Below are 16960 nucleotides of genomic sequence, written 5' to 3' on the forward strand. Positions count from 1 at the left end.
CTAGGTACTATTTGTTGATAATGCTTTGTCGAAGTACTGCAGTAATTTCGCGCAATCGCTGAAAAATAGAATTATGAACGTACGTAATTAAAATAATGAAATGCTGGGATTTTTTTTCGCTAAAAATATTCCCTATCGCAGTTCATCGTATATGTCGCAAATGCGCGTAATTTGCTGTTGCTGAATTCGAAACTTTTTACAATACTTTATTTTGACAAAACTAGAATCGTTTATATTCAAATTAAATATAAAATATGGATCGGCTAATTGTCGCTATGAATTTCGAACTTTCGTTTGGAAATGATACCAATTTCGTATCTCCCAGAAGTGCAGTATACGATGATTTGCGTGGTAGGACCGATTACTGGAAAAAGGAATAAAAGTAAGACTACCAGGGGGCCTATTCTGTAACTCGATTCGAAAAAAAATTTACTCGAATTCGGATTTTCAAGCCAATTTTTGAATAAAATATTCGTTAGCTTTTGAGTTGTAGAAAGCAAAAAGAAAATTGTGCGTATTCTGGCACAGGATGGTACAACTTTCGGATAATTATAAAGTAGATTCGAATAGAGATACAGAATAGGGCCCCAGACATCTATTTTATCAAGCTTGAAATTTAACACAGGCTATGTTCGTAAATGCATCATGACTCGCAGCATAAGCAACAGTAGCAACACTGCAAGTTTGACGTTTGATACTTATACAATTTTTGACAATTTGCAGATACATTTGTTTGCAATTTTGAACGCGTATAGTACTAAAATGGAAATTTTGCTGAATCTAACACTAGACGAAATTTGTGAGCAAAGAAATGATAGATTTTCTTTAAATTTAAGAAAAAGAAGGGTATTGAAGCCAAAAAGAAAAATTTGTAGGTACAAATGTTTGTCTTTAAAAAGAAAAATACCTATAAACAAATCACTTTTTAAAACAATAAAGTCGTTTCCCGAGGACATATTCAACCGTACTCTCAGCAATAACTGCGTCTCCCCATTACTGAGATTTTCACTAAAAATTTAAAAATAATAATTTATACAATTATTATTAACATAATTTAACTAAATTCCAATACAAAAATTAAAGTAAAAAAGTTTTGCACTTACTTTTCGTCAGACATCGTAGTTAAATGCAGCAAACAATTTTTTGATAGAAATTATGTATGACAGTTGATAGAAATGTTGCTTTTTTGAACGCTTGATTATTGCAGTGTTGCAATATTGCATTTCTGAACGTTCTGTTTGTTATGCAATCGTCATGATGCGCGTCATGATGCATTTACGAACACAGCCACAGGCTATGTTCGTAAATGCATCATGACGATTGCATAACAGTATCAAACGTCAAACTTGCAGTGTTGCTACTGTTGCTTATGCTGCAAGTCATGATGCATTTACGAACATAGCCTTATTTAGACAGCTGCAGGCCGTCCGTTCGCTAACTTGAAAATATTCTTAAAATTCCTACCAACAGTAGAGAGGAGTGATGCCACTAACATGTAAAATGTAAATTTATTCAAAGCTCTAACAAACCTGACGTTATTTTACAAATAAAAGCATAAAATAGCTCTATAATAACAATTGATAATTAAAAACATAAATTTTCCTATCTACTTATTTTTTGCATAAAAAATTTCACTGCACAAAATATTAAAATTTCATTGAAATGAAAGGTATTAGTATGGTCACAACGAAATTGTGTACATGCAAAATGGACAGCTGTGTTGTTTTGTGTACATGCCGGCCATGTCGCTGTCTTCTGCCAAATGTTCATGTAGGAGAATTCACGACGCCATTTACAGTTCACTGTTGTGCTGCCATGTCGTGTCGCGCTCTATGTGTTCAGCACTTGATGTTTGCACAACAAACACCCCCAAACCTGCAATGATATTTTAGCTAGCACAATAGGGGTATTCTCTTGCTCTTGCAAGATTGCAAAAATACTATACCGAAATTTAAAAGAGCACGAGAGCACCCATTGCAGAATCTAGTGATATATGAACGGCTGATTCGGTCAATTTATTGTGAATGACTATTATGCATAGCTATTGTGAATTGGCGCACTTTCTGCATACATTTTTAACAAAAAAAACTAACAAATCTTTATAATTTAAATAGAAATTATAAAGCTATTTAAAACTTACCTTCCTCAACAATTTAACGACGTAATATGTCTTTATGTATAATGACAGCTAAAACAGGGTTGCAATTATATTTTTGCGTGACATTGCAAGCAAATATGCATAGGTTTTGGTCTGACATATTTTACAGCCATTGCAAATAATTTTCTGCGTGTGTTTGTTGTTGTGCCGGTGCACCAAGAGGAAATATATGCAATTCTTGCACCGTGCAAGAGTTTTGCAAGAGAAAGAGAATACCCCTAATTGGTTTAGTTATAAATTTTTGTGCAGCTGTTCAAATGTTGCAACATTTGCGCAATAGCTATTTTGAGCTTTCAATTTTGGCAAACAACTGTACAGTTTGCATTATCGAAAACGCCTACCCTCTGCTGATATTCAAGATAAATTTAAAGTTGCTGATATTTTGCATAAATCCCGCTCAAAAATGACTGCTGAATGAGATGCTAAACTTTTTCGGAAATTCAGTGCACGCTGGCAACACTGCGCAGTACGTACTGCAGATTTTATGCTGGTTGTATGTCCTTGCATGAAATTGCCTGTTCACAAACGGACTATTTGTGGCTCAAAACCGGTTTTAGAGGTTGAGGAAAAACGAAAGGACTATACCTACCGTGCTCGGGTAGCACGCTATGTGTTCTTGTTCGTCACTACGCAATTCATTTTAATTTTTTTTTTTTAACGATATATTTTTTCATTTTAACGACATGTTCGAAAATTTTAATTTTGTTATCTATTTTTTGTATGTAGTATGCATAGTAAATAAGAATATTTAAAAATTATGGTTAAGGATAAAAATAAGGCACTTAATTCAAATATTTAATAACATTTAGAAGTATTAAAAACAATATTATATGTATATAAAACGAAATTACTTTTACTGTTTTAAATTATATTAAAACTATTAAGTGGTTATGTAGAGTAAAAAGCCAAAAACCGATTTTTTCCTGAGAAAACTTTTAAACTTATTAATCTCAAAATGTGTACCCATATTATGGTATCTTTTAACTGTATTTTAAGACTTAGTATCAAAAAAAAAATTTTAATTGGAAAGGAACTACAGCTGATCTCCTGCAACCCTCTCGATACGTTTTGCATAGAACACTATATCTCTGAACTGGATCCTCTGAAATTAAAAATCCAAACAGATTTCGTTAAAGTAATGTTAAATCTAGTAAAGAAAATTGAAAGAATAAGCAAAATAAAATGTTTTGACAAAATGGCGGTTACTGAAAAAACCCAGTTTTGTCCAAAATTCGACCTTTAATTGTTTATTAAAATAGTATTTATCGGTAATAAAAAATCTCCATTTAATTATTAATAATTATATTTAAGAAGCTCGTGTTAAAATTTTAGACTAATCGGCTTAGGTGTTTTCGAGATATGTAAAAGTTAATGCTTTGTACATTGTCAAAGAAGAAATGCAGGTAAAGAGCAAAATCTTCCTCGCAGTGTGATACGCTTCTTCGATTAATCCAAATTACTATATCTAACATGTGTATAATATTATTTCTTCTTAATACAGAAATGTAAAATAGGTATTATTAATTTTTCGGGTCATACATTGGGAATTGTGTTGGTTCTCTTCATTGATTATAACAACTTTTAATAATCGAAAAGCAACTCTATGCACCAAGGCAACCCTAGATAGTTCTTAGATGTATGTTGTGATTTTTGTGTTTTCTAGGCGAAATTATAAGTTTTGCTAATAAAAGTGATTTTCGTAAAAGTAATTCAATAATGTGGTGATAATTATTAAAAATCCTCTTGGGATAAAATTCAATAACACGGCATAAACTAACTTCATTCGCAATGTTACTTTCCACGAATAAATTGTCAATGTTCAGGACGCGTATGTGCCTACAGATTTCAGTGCATTTGAAAAATCTGTTGTAAATAGTTTGTGAGTTCAAAAACTAGAAGCAAGTATAATAAAAACGTGCATTTAAATAAATATATACAACTATGTGCATTATTTCGTATTAAATATGTATGAAACATATAGAGATGCGGAAAGGATTGTATTTAAAGGGGTCAGTAAGTCCAATTTCGACATGGCTTTTTAAACCATTATATTCATGACAGTTGTAATTTATTGCAGTTTTTTATACCTAAACCATCAATGTCCTAGAATAAATCGCAAAAAAAAAATATACATCAACAATCTCAAGGTAGTATTAATGTTTTTAGCAAATTTTCTGGCTAGTGACGTCCCCTTACCTTGATATCTGGTAAGTTAATTAATTATAAATGTACATTTCACACATTTTAAAGCATTCGTCTAGATAGCAAGCTGCCTATTAAAATGTTGAACAGTTCGCTAAAATATCTACCAGTTTTTATAACTTATTCCATAATAAATGATTAAAAATGATTGCTGTTGCAATTTGTGAACGTCTTTTCATTCCTAAATTGTTATAAAATTATTATTTATGAATGTATTGACTTTTTTTTATCATATAATTCAATATTATTGTTATTGTTACACAGGTGAAGATGAAGTGAAATTCATACGAAGTCAGAAAAAATATGCCCAGTTAGTTTATAACGGATTCATATACAACAAGAAGTTAACTCAGGCAAATGGACAAACTACATGGCGGTGCGTAGATCTGTTAAAGTTACGTTGCAAAGCTGTCGTCATTACGAAAAAGAATAAATTAGTTGCTGCACGACGTTCCCACAATCATGAGGATCATGTACAACGTATAGGTCAACGGCCTTTATATAAAATAGAGGAAGATCTCAGCGAGTATATCGAAATTAAACCTGAAGACCCGAAACTTGCCGAATTCATGAATGTTTCCAACATCGAGATCTGTGCACAGAAAAGTGGCAAAGAGTTTAAGCTATTTGTCCCGACACCGGCAGTACGAGCAGCCACAACAGTTTGGCCTAATTATCAACCAGAATAAGATGTTGTGTGTTTGGTAACATAAACCAACTTCTATTTACGTCTAATTGTAATTGTAAATTTTAAATAAAGCCTATACGGTAGATAAAACCAATACAAAATAAGTTACTGTGGTATATATTCATAATTATAACTCTTAGAATTTTTCTTATATATGTATATTAAAATCACATTTTGACTTAAACATTTGTATTTTCTGATTTCCCTTATTGCAGATACAGAATTAATGTTTATTGTCAGTCCCTGGGCTACACCTTGTCTAGTGCTACGCAACTTTATGTATAACTGCCACAGTCGGAAAAATAGCAAAGAATACTGGCGTTGCCATAATTACTCAAAGAAAGTACAATCAGAACGGTGCCGTGCTCGTTGTGTGCTGGAAGATGGAAAATTAAAGTCTGAAACTGGTGGATTGCATAATCATCCGCCTCACACAGAAAAAATCGAAAAGATGATTGAACGAAACCGTATGGTTGAACTTAACAATGGTGGAGGGAACGGTCTAGGTTATAATATAAGCCGAGGAAGTGTTGAACTAAAACCAAATCGTCGCACTTATCACTTGCCCATACGAGTGCAACAAGAAGCGGGAGATGAGCTCATCGAAACATCAATTATGTTAATAAATAATAAATTTGATACCTAGTTTTTATATTGTATTTAGATAATACATAAAATATAGAGTTACATATTCAGGCTAAATTGAGAACAACTAAATCATATAATATCCTATAAAACTGAGAATAATTGTGTTGCTTATTTAATAATAAAAAATAGTAACGCAACTATTTAACAAAGTTATAAATAAATTACAGACACGTCGCCAAGGCAAGGGGATAACGAAGCTTCCGAAGAACCTTGTGATAACGATGTGGCTCAGAATCGAGTGAATTATCGTTCAAGTTTAAAAGGAACTTACCAACTGGTATTGGATGGGTTTCCTTATTCACGACACCGAATACGTGGTTGCACAATTTACTGGCGCTGTGTTCAATTTCGTCCCTTAAAGTGTGTATAAAACAGTATAAACCATAATTGTTCACATTGGAATGTATGCATTTATATATTTTTACACATTTAAAATTACAGATGTAGAGCAAGAGTTCGAACTAACCCTGCCGGAGATCGTGTTTCGATTGTGGACGAATCCCACAATCATCCTATCGTTCGAGAGCGACGTAAAAAAGGCACACTTAAATATGTTTATGAGCAACGCAAGCTGGAGCGTAGTTGCAGTTTTAAATAGCAATATCCGTGCTGTGAAAAATTTTCATTAATGCAAAAAGCATAAAAAAGTTTGTTTTTCATTATTAAACTTAATCTGTTGTTTGTTTAAGAGAGGGGGAGGATAATATAAAAATATTCAATTATTTAAATCGACGTCAACTGAAAAGTGTCTGCATACGCACAATTTATTACACTCACATCATATAATATTCAATATTTTTATATTTTAGCAACATCTTGTAACTCTAACACGAACGCAGGAATTGTTACGTCTCTAAAGTATAATTACAGAGGTCAATTAGTCTACAACGGTTACACGTATTCAATGCATTCGGAGAACGGTAACACTTGTGTGGTTCATTGGCGTTGTTCGGCGTATACAAAACTTCGATGTCGTGCAAATATAAAAACCCGTGGCAAAATGTTAGTCTCTCTGCGTGGTATACATACACATCCTGCAAAAAATCCACTTAGTTGTAGCCCCATAATATTTAAGCAGGTTTAATGCGCATTTTCGCATACAGCAACGTATTTTAAAGAAATAAAATTTAAAATAACTGAAATAAAATTTGTGTATTTTACTTTAACACTTTCCAGCTAGTGATAAATTTATCTTTCATATTATTAATATTTATTATTTTCTTTTCAGTTAAAAAGCGAACGCCTGTAAATATGATTTCTCCAGTTATTATGCCACAACAACATCAACAATCGAAGCAAAAAAACACATTATATAAAAGGCCATACAAATCCTTGACGATATATACAGTTGATGGTATGCCTGTCGTTAAGTCATCATATTCGGAAATTAAAACTGGCGAAACAATTTTGAAAACGTCCGGGAATAACCATCACTTAACTAAAATTGGTAAACCGCGGATGTTCGGAAAGTGTGTTACTTGCTTGAAGAAAACACATAAAAACCATTTAGCTCTCTCTAAAATCACCACGTATTGTCCACAGTGCCCCGGTGGTGTTTGGATGTGTGAAGATTGTTTTGATAAAGCTCATTAGATAATTTTGAAATCAAATTATTTTTCTATTTTCAATAAATCTTATATTATACCACATATTTTTATTTATTCACTAATCTTTCAACTCATGCTCAGTAATATTAGACAGCAGTAACTGTCTGAAACATATCAATGTATTACTTTCAGAAATATCTATCGCAAAACCAGAATAATTATCTCAACTATTCCCTAATGTTTAATAATATTACAATAAATATCTGTTCGTTGGTAATGACAAAACAAAGTTGTAGCGGTTAACTAAACTCCGTTAGGATGATGAAGTTCAAATTGATTTTCATCGAAGTCATCATACCGGAGGCCCAGAAAACGTGTTCTTTCGACTGGGTCGGATCAAAGGGAGTGTGGTGTTAAAGAGAGGACTAGGTAACCGATGGGAGAAGATAGTGGCTACAACGACAACAACAACAGACGGGTATCTATTTAAAATTTAACGGCTTTGATGACAGAATTTTTACCATCAACCGTGGAAATTTGAAAATATATTCACATTTGTAGCAATTATGATATAATCAAATACATATATCCCTTTTTTTAAGATTTATGCGTCTAATTATAAGTTTTCAATATACAAGGATTGCAAACAATTTTCTCTCATATTAGACGTATTAATTTCTATTCTACAGCTTGTATTAACGAATCTAATTTGGTGAGACATTAGGCAGAAACATGTGTTCGATAGTAGACTTATTATCTTTTTCCATTTTCCGTGGATATTTTTTTTGTATAAAAGAATGATTGTGTTTAGCATGAAGCACCTCGAGTTGCGAATTTTTTGTTGTACGTACTCTTGCCCTGCATTTGGTGGTAGATCGTGTAGAACAAATCCACTTAATACCTTTGGAATTTTCCATGAACTTGACATATTGATAGCCTCCATATACGAGTTTAACGGATTTCCTTTGTCCAGCTGTGAAGTAAAAGTTTTGACTGCCAGCTTTAGGTATTGAAATAGGTACTAAAATGAAAAATACACAGGTATAAAATGAATTAGTTGTAGGAAATTTTGTTTGCTTGGTTTAATTATGTTGCACCGGAGCGGCAAAACTTATAAAAAAAAAACTTATTTGCTATAAAGTAGTTATAGATTTTATTCAAAGAACTATTTTAAATCAGCTTTAGAAAAAAGCAATATTTTTATATACTCAATATATGTAGTACATTTCCTTGAAAAATGTAAAGTTAAAGTTGGAGTAATTGTATGTTTACATATGCATATATGTATATTCCAGAAATTATTTCTTTAAATCTTTTTTTATGACGATATTAGGCTCCTCTATTTCCGTAACATCTGCTACGATTTCTTCATATTTTAAGTGCATTCCTAATTCAGATACATCGATTGGGTCCGTAGTTGTGACTCCTACCGCATCTACGCTCGAACTTTCTGTTATCGCCACTTTCTTATCCTTCTTTGGTTGTGCACTGACAATCGGTGGTATCCTACGTGTACGCTTTTTACGTCGTACGATTTCTTCATGCGTATGGTAGCGGTTAAGTGGCATAACTATGTCATTAATGGTATAGACACGTGAACGACATTTTTGGTTCCACCATTGATTACAACGCCAAAATTTCTTTTCCTCACCAGTGGCTAATTTCAAAATTTTCTCAAAGATGAATGGTTGGCCGCCATATATGAGCTGCACACGTCCTCTTGATGTGGCCGAATAAATAGCAACACTGCCTTCTGGAGGTGAGGTAAACAAATAAATAAAAATATAATATTAGTGGAAATTTACAATAATCAAAAATAATTAAAACACATAAATAAACTCTAAGAAGAAATACAACTTTAAGAACATACAATTTTCTGAATGTTTATTATTTATATTTGTAGTTTTCTTATTTTATTTTAGTTAAGGCTTAAAGTGATCTTTTCAACTTCTTCAGCACGCGCAGAGAGGGTTCATGATTGTGTTCAGGTTTGGTAAGGCATACTCTGAACAGACCATTTGGTTGTTTCGTTGTAGTGATGCGAGCGTTGCATGGCTTCATACCGACACGTCGACTACGACAATTCCAATACGTTGTATTACCACATACATTATTTTTGGCGTATGTGAACTGGTTGAAACACAATAAAGATTTACCCCGTTGTCCTGGTATAAAACAAAGGTTCATTTTCTTTTGAGTTAGAACCAATGATGATATTTTTTCTTCTCTACCGTCATCTCTACTCTCTGTATTCGTTTCGGATGTAAAAAGGTTGCTCACTAAGTTTAAGGATGACTTGTTATCTGCAAAGAATTTAGCTTTGGTTAATGTGATATCTTTAACTGTTTAATATTACATATACTTAAAGTCATTCTGATTTTTTTTTTTTTGCAAAATAATTCACAATATATATCTACAATGAATGAGTTTTTGGATAATTTACTTCTTTATTTTGTACTATTTATCAACTTGGTTTTTCATTCAAATTAACGTGGCAGCATTTTATCAAATTGTGGCGGAAGAAGGGATACATTTGTTATGGGCGGTAGATAAAGCGCTCGTAACTGCATTGGCTGGAATTGTTGTATGTGCTGTAATTGAGGCAAACATTGCAAAGAGCTAATAGGACGAATTGGTTCTAGCTGTTGTGTATCATCCGTAATTTCATGTTTTCGTTTGGGTTGATGTGTTAAAAGATTTTGTTTTTGCATCAATTCCAATTCAGCAGCTGTGTACATTGGTTTATGTGTATGTTTCGCTGACGTTACATGGATTACATCCCCGGTGAATGTTTGTTTTGTTACAAGTCTTGCGCGGCATTTCGCCTTATGATACATAGAGCATTTCCAATCCCGAGAAAGTCGGCCGTCTCGTACTTTTTCATTCGGGGTATATGTATTATATTCATGTAGCACGAGATGAGTTCCTCGACGTGAGCGTATATATTGCACCGGAAGATTGTTGTCTGCTAAAATAAAACAATATAGATGTTACAATAAATGTAGAAAAGAGATATGTACATATGTTACAAATGTTGATGTATTGATGTTTGATTTTGTATTTTATTATATTTATGTATATAAGTTTATTTAGTACGATGATGCTACAAAGCAGTCTTATTACAAATTAAATAAACCAAACCTTATTTATTTACATTATTACTTTCTCTTTAAATTTTGCTGTTCTACTGTGTGATTATGTTTCCGCCGCAAAATTAAAGCCAATGTATCCTTGCGTATAACAGCACGAGCGCGACATTTGTTACGAAAATTTGCACACTTCAAATAATATTTGCTCGGAGATTGTGATCCGATTACAAAACGAAAGTTTTCTATAGTTGTAAATTTCGTACCGATGACGAGAGCATTTTTAATTGAAAAAGCTAAAGAAAAAATACATATATACATTTTTGTATTAGAAATTCAGAGTTAATTGAAAATCCTCTCAATATAAATGTGTTATGAAAAATTTAATATATATCCCATAAAACAAATTGTATAAAATTCAATATTAAAACTTCTTTTTTAAAAGTATTTCACTTTGATTTATTTTTTAATGTACTCAAATAACAAATTTTATGCATATATAAAACAACTTACCTTCAAATAATTGGTGAATGATTATGACATCTTTGACTCAATTTAATATTACTTTGACCTGCTGTGATGCAGCGCGCTGGACAACGTAATGTATGACTACTATTTTTACTGCACACCCAGTTTATTGTAGAATTATACCTTCTTTCCGCTGTATACATATACCCATGATAAAGAAGATTGAGGCCACCACGTCTGTTTCGTTTAAATTGAAAATGTGTTGCTATCCAAGATCTGTTAACACCTGTAATTTTTTAATTTTGTTAGACACAGCAATTAGAAGAACAATGTCTCCAATACACATAACACGTTCCAACACCGCTTATAGCTAACATACTAAATTTATTTTCAAGCATTCACTAAATAATTACACATATTTATAAATGGTTATGATCTCCACGCAACGATGCAATCTGATCACATTTCGTAATGACACGCGCGGTGCATTTTGTGTACTTGCATCGCAGTTTTACACATTCCCAATAACAAACATCCTTTATTCGCCGATTCAATGTGTATGGCTTGCCGTTGATAGTTAGCAAATTGTTCCCGCGAACACTTCTGGTAAAGCATACATCGAGATCCTCATATTTTTGTTTGCGCTGTTGCAATTTGTTAATTTCCGCACAAAATAAGCCATTTGAAGTATTAGCTGGTCCATATTCTGAAAAAATCAAACGAATTTCCATTTATGTACATATGTAGCAAAATTTATCCAAAACTTACTTATAAAATAAGTATTTTAACATTAAACATTCTTAATATACAATAGTCATAAATTTTACAATTTTGTGTTTTTATTATTGTCAAAACATTTCTATAACATTCATTAAATATCTTTTTTCATGAATTGTGATATAGAAAGCTGCAAAAAAAATTGTTCCAGCAAACATTTCTAACACAGTATTGAAGACGCTTTAGCAAACAACGTAAATTAGTAGAACTGTATGCTAAAAAATATAATGCAATATCAATAACATATTAAACGAAAGTTTTGCACGTTTGTAAAATCTAAATATTATTTTTTTTTAACTTTATTATTTTCAGATTGAGTATTCGTTTCACATCTTATTCTTAAAACACGCAACTTTTTTCTGATGCACTATAACAAATAATTAAGGTACCGCTGACATTTAGAGTTGCCAAATTTTAAAAACCAATGTTTCCAAGCCTTCTTAAATTTTACTTAAATTCCATTATAGGGATAAGTGCAGAGAATGATTTTTAATTAGAATCTGTATATTTTATAGTATCAGTGTTAAAATATATCATATATATAGTAATTTAAAAGACATAATAGGTTAAATTTACCTACATCTTCCCAATTTGAATATACGTATTTAATGCGCATTGATTTATTTTCTTATCGATAAATAAAAGGATACATCGACTTTGTCGAATATCGATAGATTAGTATTGCAGCTAATTTCATGTGACAACAAATACATTTGGACGGCCTGAGAAGTAAACTTTATTAAATTAAAAATGTTGTGAATTTAATTGAATAAACTGTTTTAATTGTTATTTTAGGCAAATATTTGTGGGAATTATCCAACAGTAACGGCCTCGAAAATAGTTAATGAATTGAAAAACTGAAAGTGAAATGAAGCTATAAGTGTGGAGCATGGCCAAGGCCTGTACAATCAACTTGCGTGAATTACATTTAGAGGCTGTAAATGCGATAATATTTATGAAAATTTTAAATAAAATGTATATTGTGAACTAAAAGATTATAATTTAAATAAATACAATTTTAAGGTTTTCCGATCCCGCTGATAAATTTGTTTTTATTTATTTCCATAATTGATGCATAAATTTCATTCAAATATTTAATCACATTATTTATATTGTGCTTATTTTACAGACAAAAATATACATACAAATAACAACAACCAAAACAAAAAACTTTCAAATAAGTCGGCAGAGGCTAAAATTCCATTGCATGCTGGCAGTAGAGTTTACGTATCCAAACATGATTTAGCTAAAATTTTTATACCGAACGCCTGCATTTATACGTCCCGGTTAAGTGAACTGGTATTTGGTTTAGATGTGTTGGAAAATATAGCACGTTCAAATGCTAAACAACGACTTCTAATGCTTGACGAGAATTTGCTGAAATCCATAATAAGTAAATTACCATTTGTATATTTTTCTTATTTAAATAACCGAAGTATCTTTGATAGCCCATGTAGTACAGGTATTCTCAATGAGAGGAGAGACCATTGACGAGAACACAGTGCTTTCGTTTATACAACACAAAATTAGGAACATGTCAAATGTAACACCGCCAACAGCAAGTGAACAACATTCAAAAAATAATTCCACTTTTGAACGCAGTTCTCAGGTCAATCCATAATAAGTTTATCGTGTTTATAATCCTTATAAAATATATGATTTTTCAATAATAAAGAACAATTGTCTTAGTACATCTAATATTACGACATGAAACGGTGTATAAATAATACAGATATTATAATAAAATAGTATTATGCATAATTATACATTATAATTATAACGTGTTTTTTAACACTAATGAACATTTAAAATACTTTTTTTCAGATTTGAAATATATATATGAAGACAAAAATACTACAACATATTTACAATACTCTACTACACAGCGTGGCCGTGTTATGCTTATTTATAACGGATATCGCTATGTAGAGAACCGTCAAAGTCACAAAAATATATTCTGGCGCTGTTCACGTTACGTTAAGTATGGGTGTAGAGCGACTGTTGTCACATCAAAGCTGCATGATGATGTATCGGCTATACGAGTTACTGGTTCACCTCATACACATGATCCAGAAATGAAAACAGATAATCTTGTAGAAATTTCACCTGATTTCATTGATGAATCAAAAGGAAGCTTGCTAAGGATGGTTTCATTACTAAGCGATCTTAAATAAAAAATTAGGAAAATTAATCCGGCAATCATTTACCTACGGAACAAAATGTTATTCTATTTTTGTAATATATGTATTCTAAGTGCAATAGATAAGTACAATAAACACCATAAATTATTTCTGACTTATAAGCACCTAGAAAATTAATATGAATATGCTTTCCACAAGTTTATAAAAATTGTGTGTTACATTAAAGTAAATTTAAAATTTTTTTTGACATTGACAAACTCTTTTATCGTATACAGTAGAAAAAACTTCTTATTTCAATTAAAATTACTAATAAACTAAAATTTTCTTTATTTCAATTTTAGTTACAAAACCAATGACATTACCAAAATTACTGGATGGGAGATTTTATAAAGACGTTCAGCCGAATCGGAAAACTTTTGGAGGAATTCAAGCAACATGCACAACATGTTTAGGTGTAATATCAGGGACTACAAAGTCTACAGGTAACTTTCTTAGTCATATCAAAAGGCGTCACAGAGAGATACTATCAGCATGCCAGATGTATTGTCAAACAAAAGCTCCACATATGAGCACTGTTTTATCTGATGCTTACAATAATATGTGTGACAGTATCAAAGCAGAAACTGGTATCAAAGAAGTACGTAAAGATAGTTTGGGTGTGCCAATATATACAGAAGCCGGATTATCACCACACGTTCAATTTCACGGGCAACATAACACACCATCAGCAGCATTTTTATGGCATAAAGCATTGCCAGTAGTAACCCCAAGCGCCATTGCAGCTACTGCATCTATGCAATATAGAAAATTAAAGCCAAATATGCCAACGAATGGGTGTTATATTAACACTCCTCCTTAGAATAAGAATTAATACTCCTCAAAAGTATGTTAAGATTCTTAAAATTATAAGCAGGTGCGAATATTTTTTTTTATTTTAAATGAAATATTAAATCATATAACTAGTTTATATGAAATCTTAGAATTAAGTAATTTACTGCCAACTAACTCACTATAATAAAAATACGAATCTTATGACAAAACAGCATTGATAATAATTTGTTGCGTCATACTTTTCATTTCATCAATATTAATTAACTTACTTCTGAACAAAAAACCTATATCGATATACATTTTCTTAAGTTTTATCTAGATATCTTTCCAATTTTCAACGCCTTATGCAAGCATACTTAGATATATTCATACATAAGTATTAAGTATTATTTAGGTGGGCTTCATAAAAAATAAGGCGTTTGCTGTAGTAAAAATTGAAAACATCAATATTAATAATAAAATGATATACATTTTATATTGCCAACTTTATAACATAAATTTTGAAGCGTGAAAAATTATATGTATGTATGTATCCAAATATATTAAAAGACAATCACATTTTAAGTTTTATAATATATATATGGTTTATTGTGGTAAAAACACCACAAAATCGATTGTCACTTTAAATGTTTAGCGTTTTGAATCTCACCCCCATATGTAAGTATGTAATTTAAAATGAGAATGATATATGGACTGTATTTTATTAATGTAAAAATAATATATGTATGTCTACCTAAGTATATTGTCCATACAAATAAACTAAAAATTTTTCGTTTAACATTTTAAACATATTTAACTTTTCTAAGAGATCGTATTGCATTGTAATTTTCCTACATTTTGTCCTATTGAACTAAATTTTTTATAAATTAACAAACCAGCCCGTCTAGCGGTAGCAATGCGTTGACCATCACCTATATGATTGTGAACATCTTGAGGAAAATTATTTATATTTATTAATAGTTTCAAGTTAAACGCTGAATATTTACCATTTGTAACGTATAGATCATCGCCAATAGTTTTTAAACGACTTCGGCATTTTTTGGAACGATTGTGAATACATTCCCAGTATACCTTGTCACTATTTCTTCCGAAACGCTTTAAATTTGAGCGATATATAAAATCATTTATCGCCAACAGTGTGCCGCCCTTACGACTGTAAATAAACATTTGCGGACCACAGTTACGTACATGTTGCATTACTGTAAATAAATATTGGAAAAAATGTATTAGTTAACGAGTATACGCATATATTAGCCAAAGATGCCTGTCCTGTAATATATTGAAATTCAGTATATAGGCACTTATATTTTTTTATTAATTATCTTCATGTTCTTATGCACTGTACTACCCACTTAAGGCACTTGCTATTCAATGTCTGTATACAGAAGTTTATAAAATCTAGAATAAAAAAATATTTATAATTATATGTAGTTGGAGGATTCGACATTGTCGTATCATTTCTTTTTGCCTAAAAGTGCTTTTTGCAAGCGTCGCTTTATTTTTTCTCGAAAATCATTTGTGTCCGATGAAACAGGTGTATCTTCGTTTGGCTCTGCCAAAAACTCTTCCGAATTATCCAATTCCATTGTTCGCGACTCATTTGTCTGCACTGAATCAGTTACCTGTATCTCATACTCATCGAAGGCGTCAACTTGTTCGTGTTGTTCTTGACTATTTTCATCGTCCAAATGACCATCAGGTTCAAAAGTCATTGATGTAACACTTTTATCTGTGGCCTGCATGAAATGTACATGTTCTCCGTCCAGGGGGAAGACACGTTTCTGATCAGTAACAACTCGAACTTTACATTCCTGCATATACTCCTTATAACAACATTGAAAAATTGAATATGGACCTCTTCGGAATGTGAATCGAAAATGATGTCCTTCGTAGATAAGTTTCATGCCGCCTTTGGTAGTAGAAGCGTATAAAGCAGGTTGCCCACGGCCGCGTTGTACAGCAGCTAATACTCTGTCTGCCAGACGCTCATCCTTTTTCGGTTGTTTAGGACGACGCCCGCGTTTTCCTTTTAGAGGACGAGTTTCAATCCATGCCGAGTCCGACTCTGATAAATTTGCTGAAAAGTTTAAATATATTTAATATTCCAATCAAACCACATTAAAGTATATAATTAAATATTAAACTATTCATGAAATAAAACAACAAAATCACTAATTGTGAGGATTAAATATAAATTTATTTATTTTTGCGTAGGATGGGTGAAATTTTGTTTGTGTCACGCGTCATTCGGTAAACGAAAAAAATGTGGCAGGGTTGCATACCTCATTAGTTTTAATTCGGATGTAGTCGATATACATCGACATTATGTACGATAACTTTTTTGATATAGTGCTGCATAATTTAAATATCAAATTATAAGTATATTCTCAATTACAATACATATTTGATAATTT

At 31.7% G+C, this 16960-nt stretch overlaps 3 protein-coding genes and 1 pseudogene across 38 annotated transcripts in view; 1 reads left to right on the forward strand and 3 right to left on the reverse strand.

Moving 5' to 3' along the window:
* LOC120766419 (modifier of mdg4-like) overlaps positions 1–16960 on the forward strand; it is a 34188-nt gene that overhangs the window by 2884 nt on the left and 14344 nt on the right. The window contains exons 5-7 of one of the 35 annotated variants that reach the window (XM_040091887.1): positions 12704–12967; positions 13023–13183; positions 13399–13490. The exons of 22 other annotated variants lie outside the window; for them this stretch is intronic. In XM_040091887.1, coding sequence (XP_039947821.1) covers positions 12704–12967; positions 13023–13183; positions 13399–13404 — 431 coding nt within the window. In that variant the 3' untranslated portion in view covers positions 13405–13490. Of the gene's footprint in view, positions 1–4624; positions 5153–5263; positions 5793–5863; positions 6057–6137; positions 6369–6505; positions 6870–6924; positions 7346–12703; positions 12968–13022; positions 13283–13398; positions 13874–14056; positions 15044–16960 lie in introns of those variants that run through there. 12 more of the 35 variants (XM_040091903.1, XM_040091886.1, XM_040091901.1 and 9 more) reach the window with 12 other exon arrangements.
* Positions 7725–9676, reverse strand: LOC120766423. The gene is made up of 3 exons (XM_040091925.1): positions 9606–9676; positions 9259–9546; positions 7725–8996 (listed from the first exon to the last, which is right to left on the reverse strand). The coding sequence occupies exons 1-3, from the start codon at positions 9613–9615 to the stop codon at positions 8542–8544; spliced, it is 753 nt and encodes a 250-aa protein (XP_039947859.1). The 5' UTR covers positions 9616–9676; the 3' UTR covers positions 7725–8541.
* On the reverse strand, positions 10584–11559 carry LOC120766424 (annotated as a pseudogene).
* On the reverse strand, positions 15087–15998 carry LOC120766422. 2 transcript variants are annotated; one of them, XM_040091924.1, is made up of 2 exons: positions 15533–15998; positions 15087–15457 (listed from the first exon to the last, which is right to left on the reverse strand). In XM_040091924.1, the coding sequence occupies exons 1-2, from the start codon at positions 15741–15743 to the stop codon at positions 15348–15350; spliced, it is 321 nt and encodes a 106-aa protein (XP_039947858.1). In that variant the 5' UTR covers positions 15744–15998; the 3' UTR covers positions 15087–15347. The 2 variants fall into 2 exon arrangements, with proteins under 2 accessions (XP_039947858.1, XP_039947857.1); XM_040091923.1 differs by having other exon boundaries at positions 15087–15475.

The sequence above is a fragment of the Bactrocera tryoni genome, chromosome 1, assembly GCF_016617805.1.
Source record: "Bactrocera tryoni isolate S06 chromosome 1, CSIRO_BtryS06_freeze2, whole genome shotgun sequence".
In the NCBI taxonomy this organism is placed as follows: Eukaryota; Metazoa; Arthropoda; class Insecta; order Diptera; family Tephritidae; genus Bactrocera; species Bactrocera tryoni.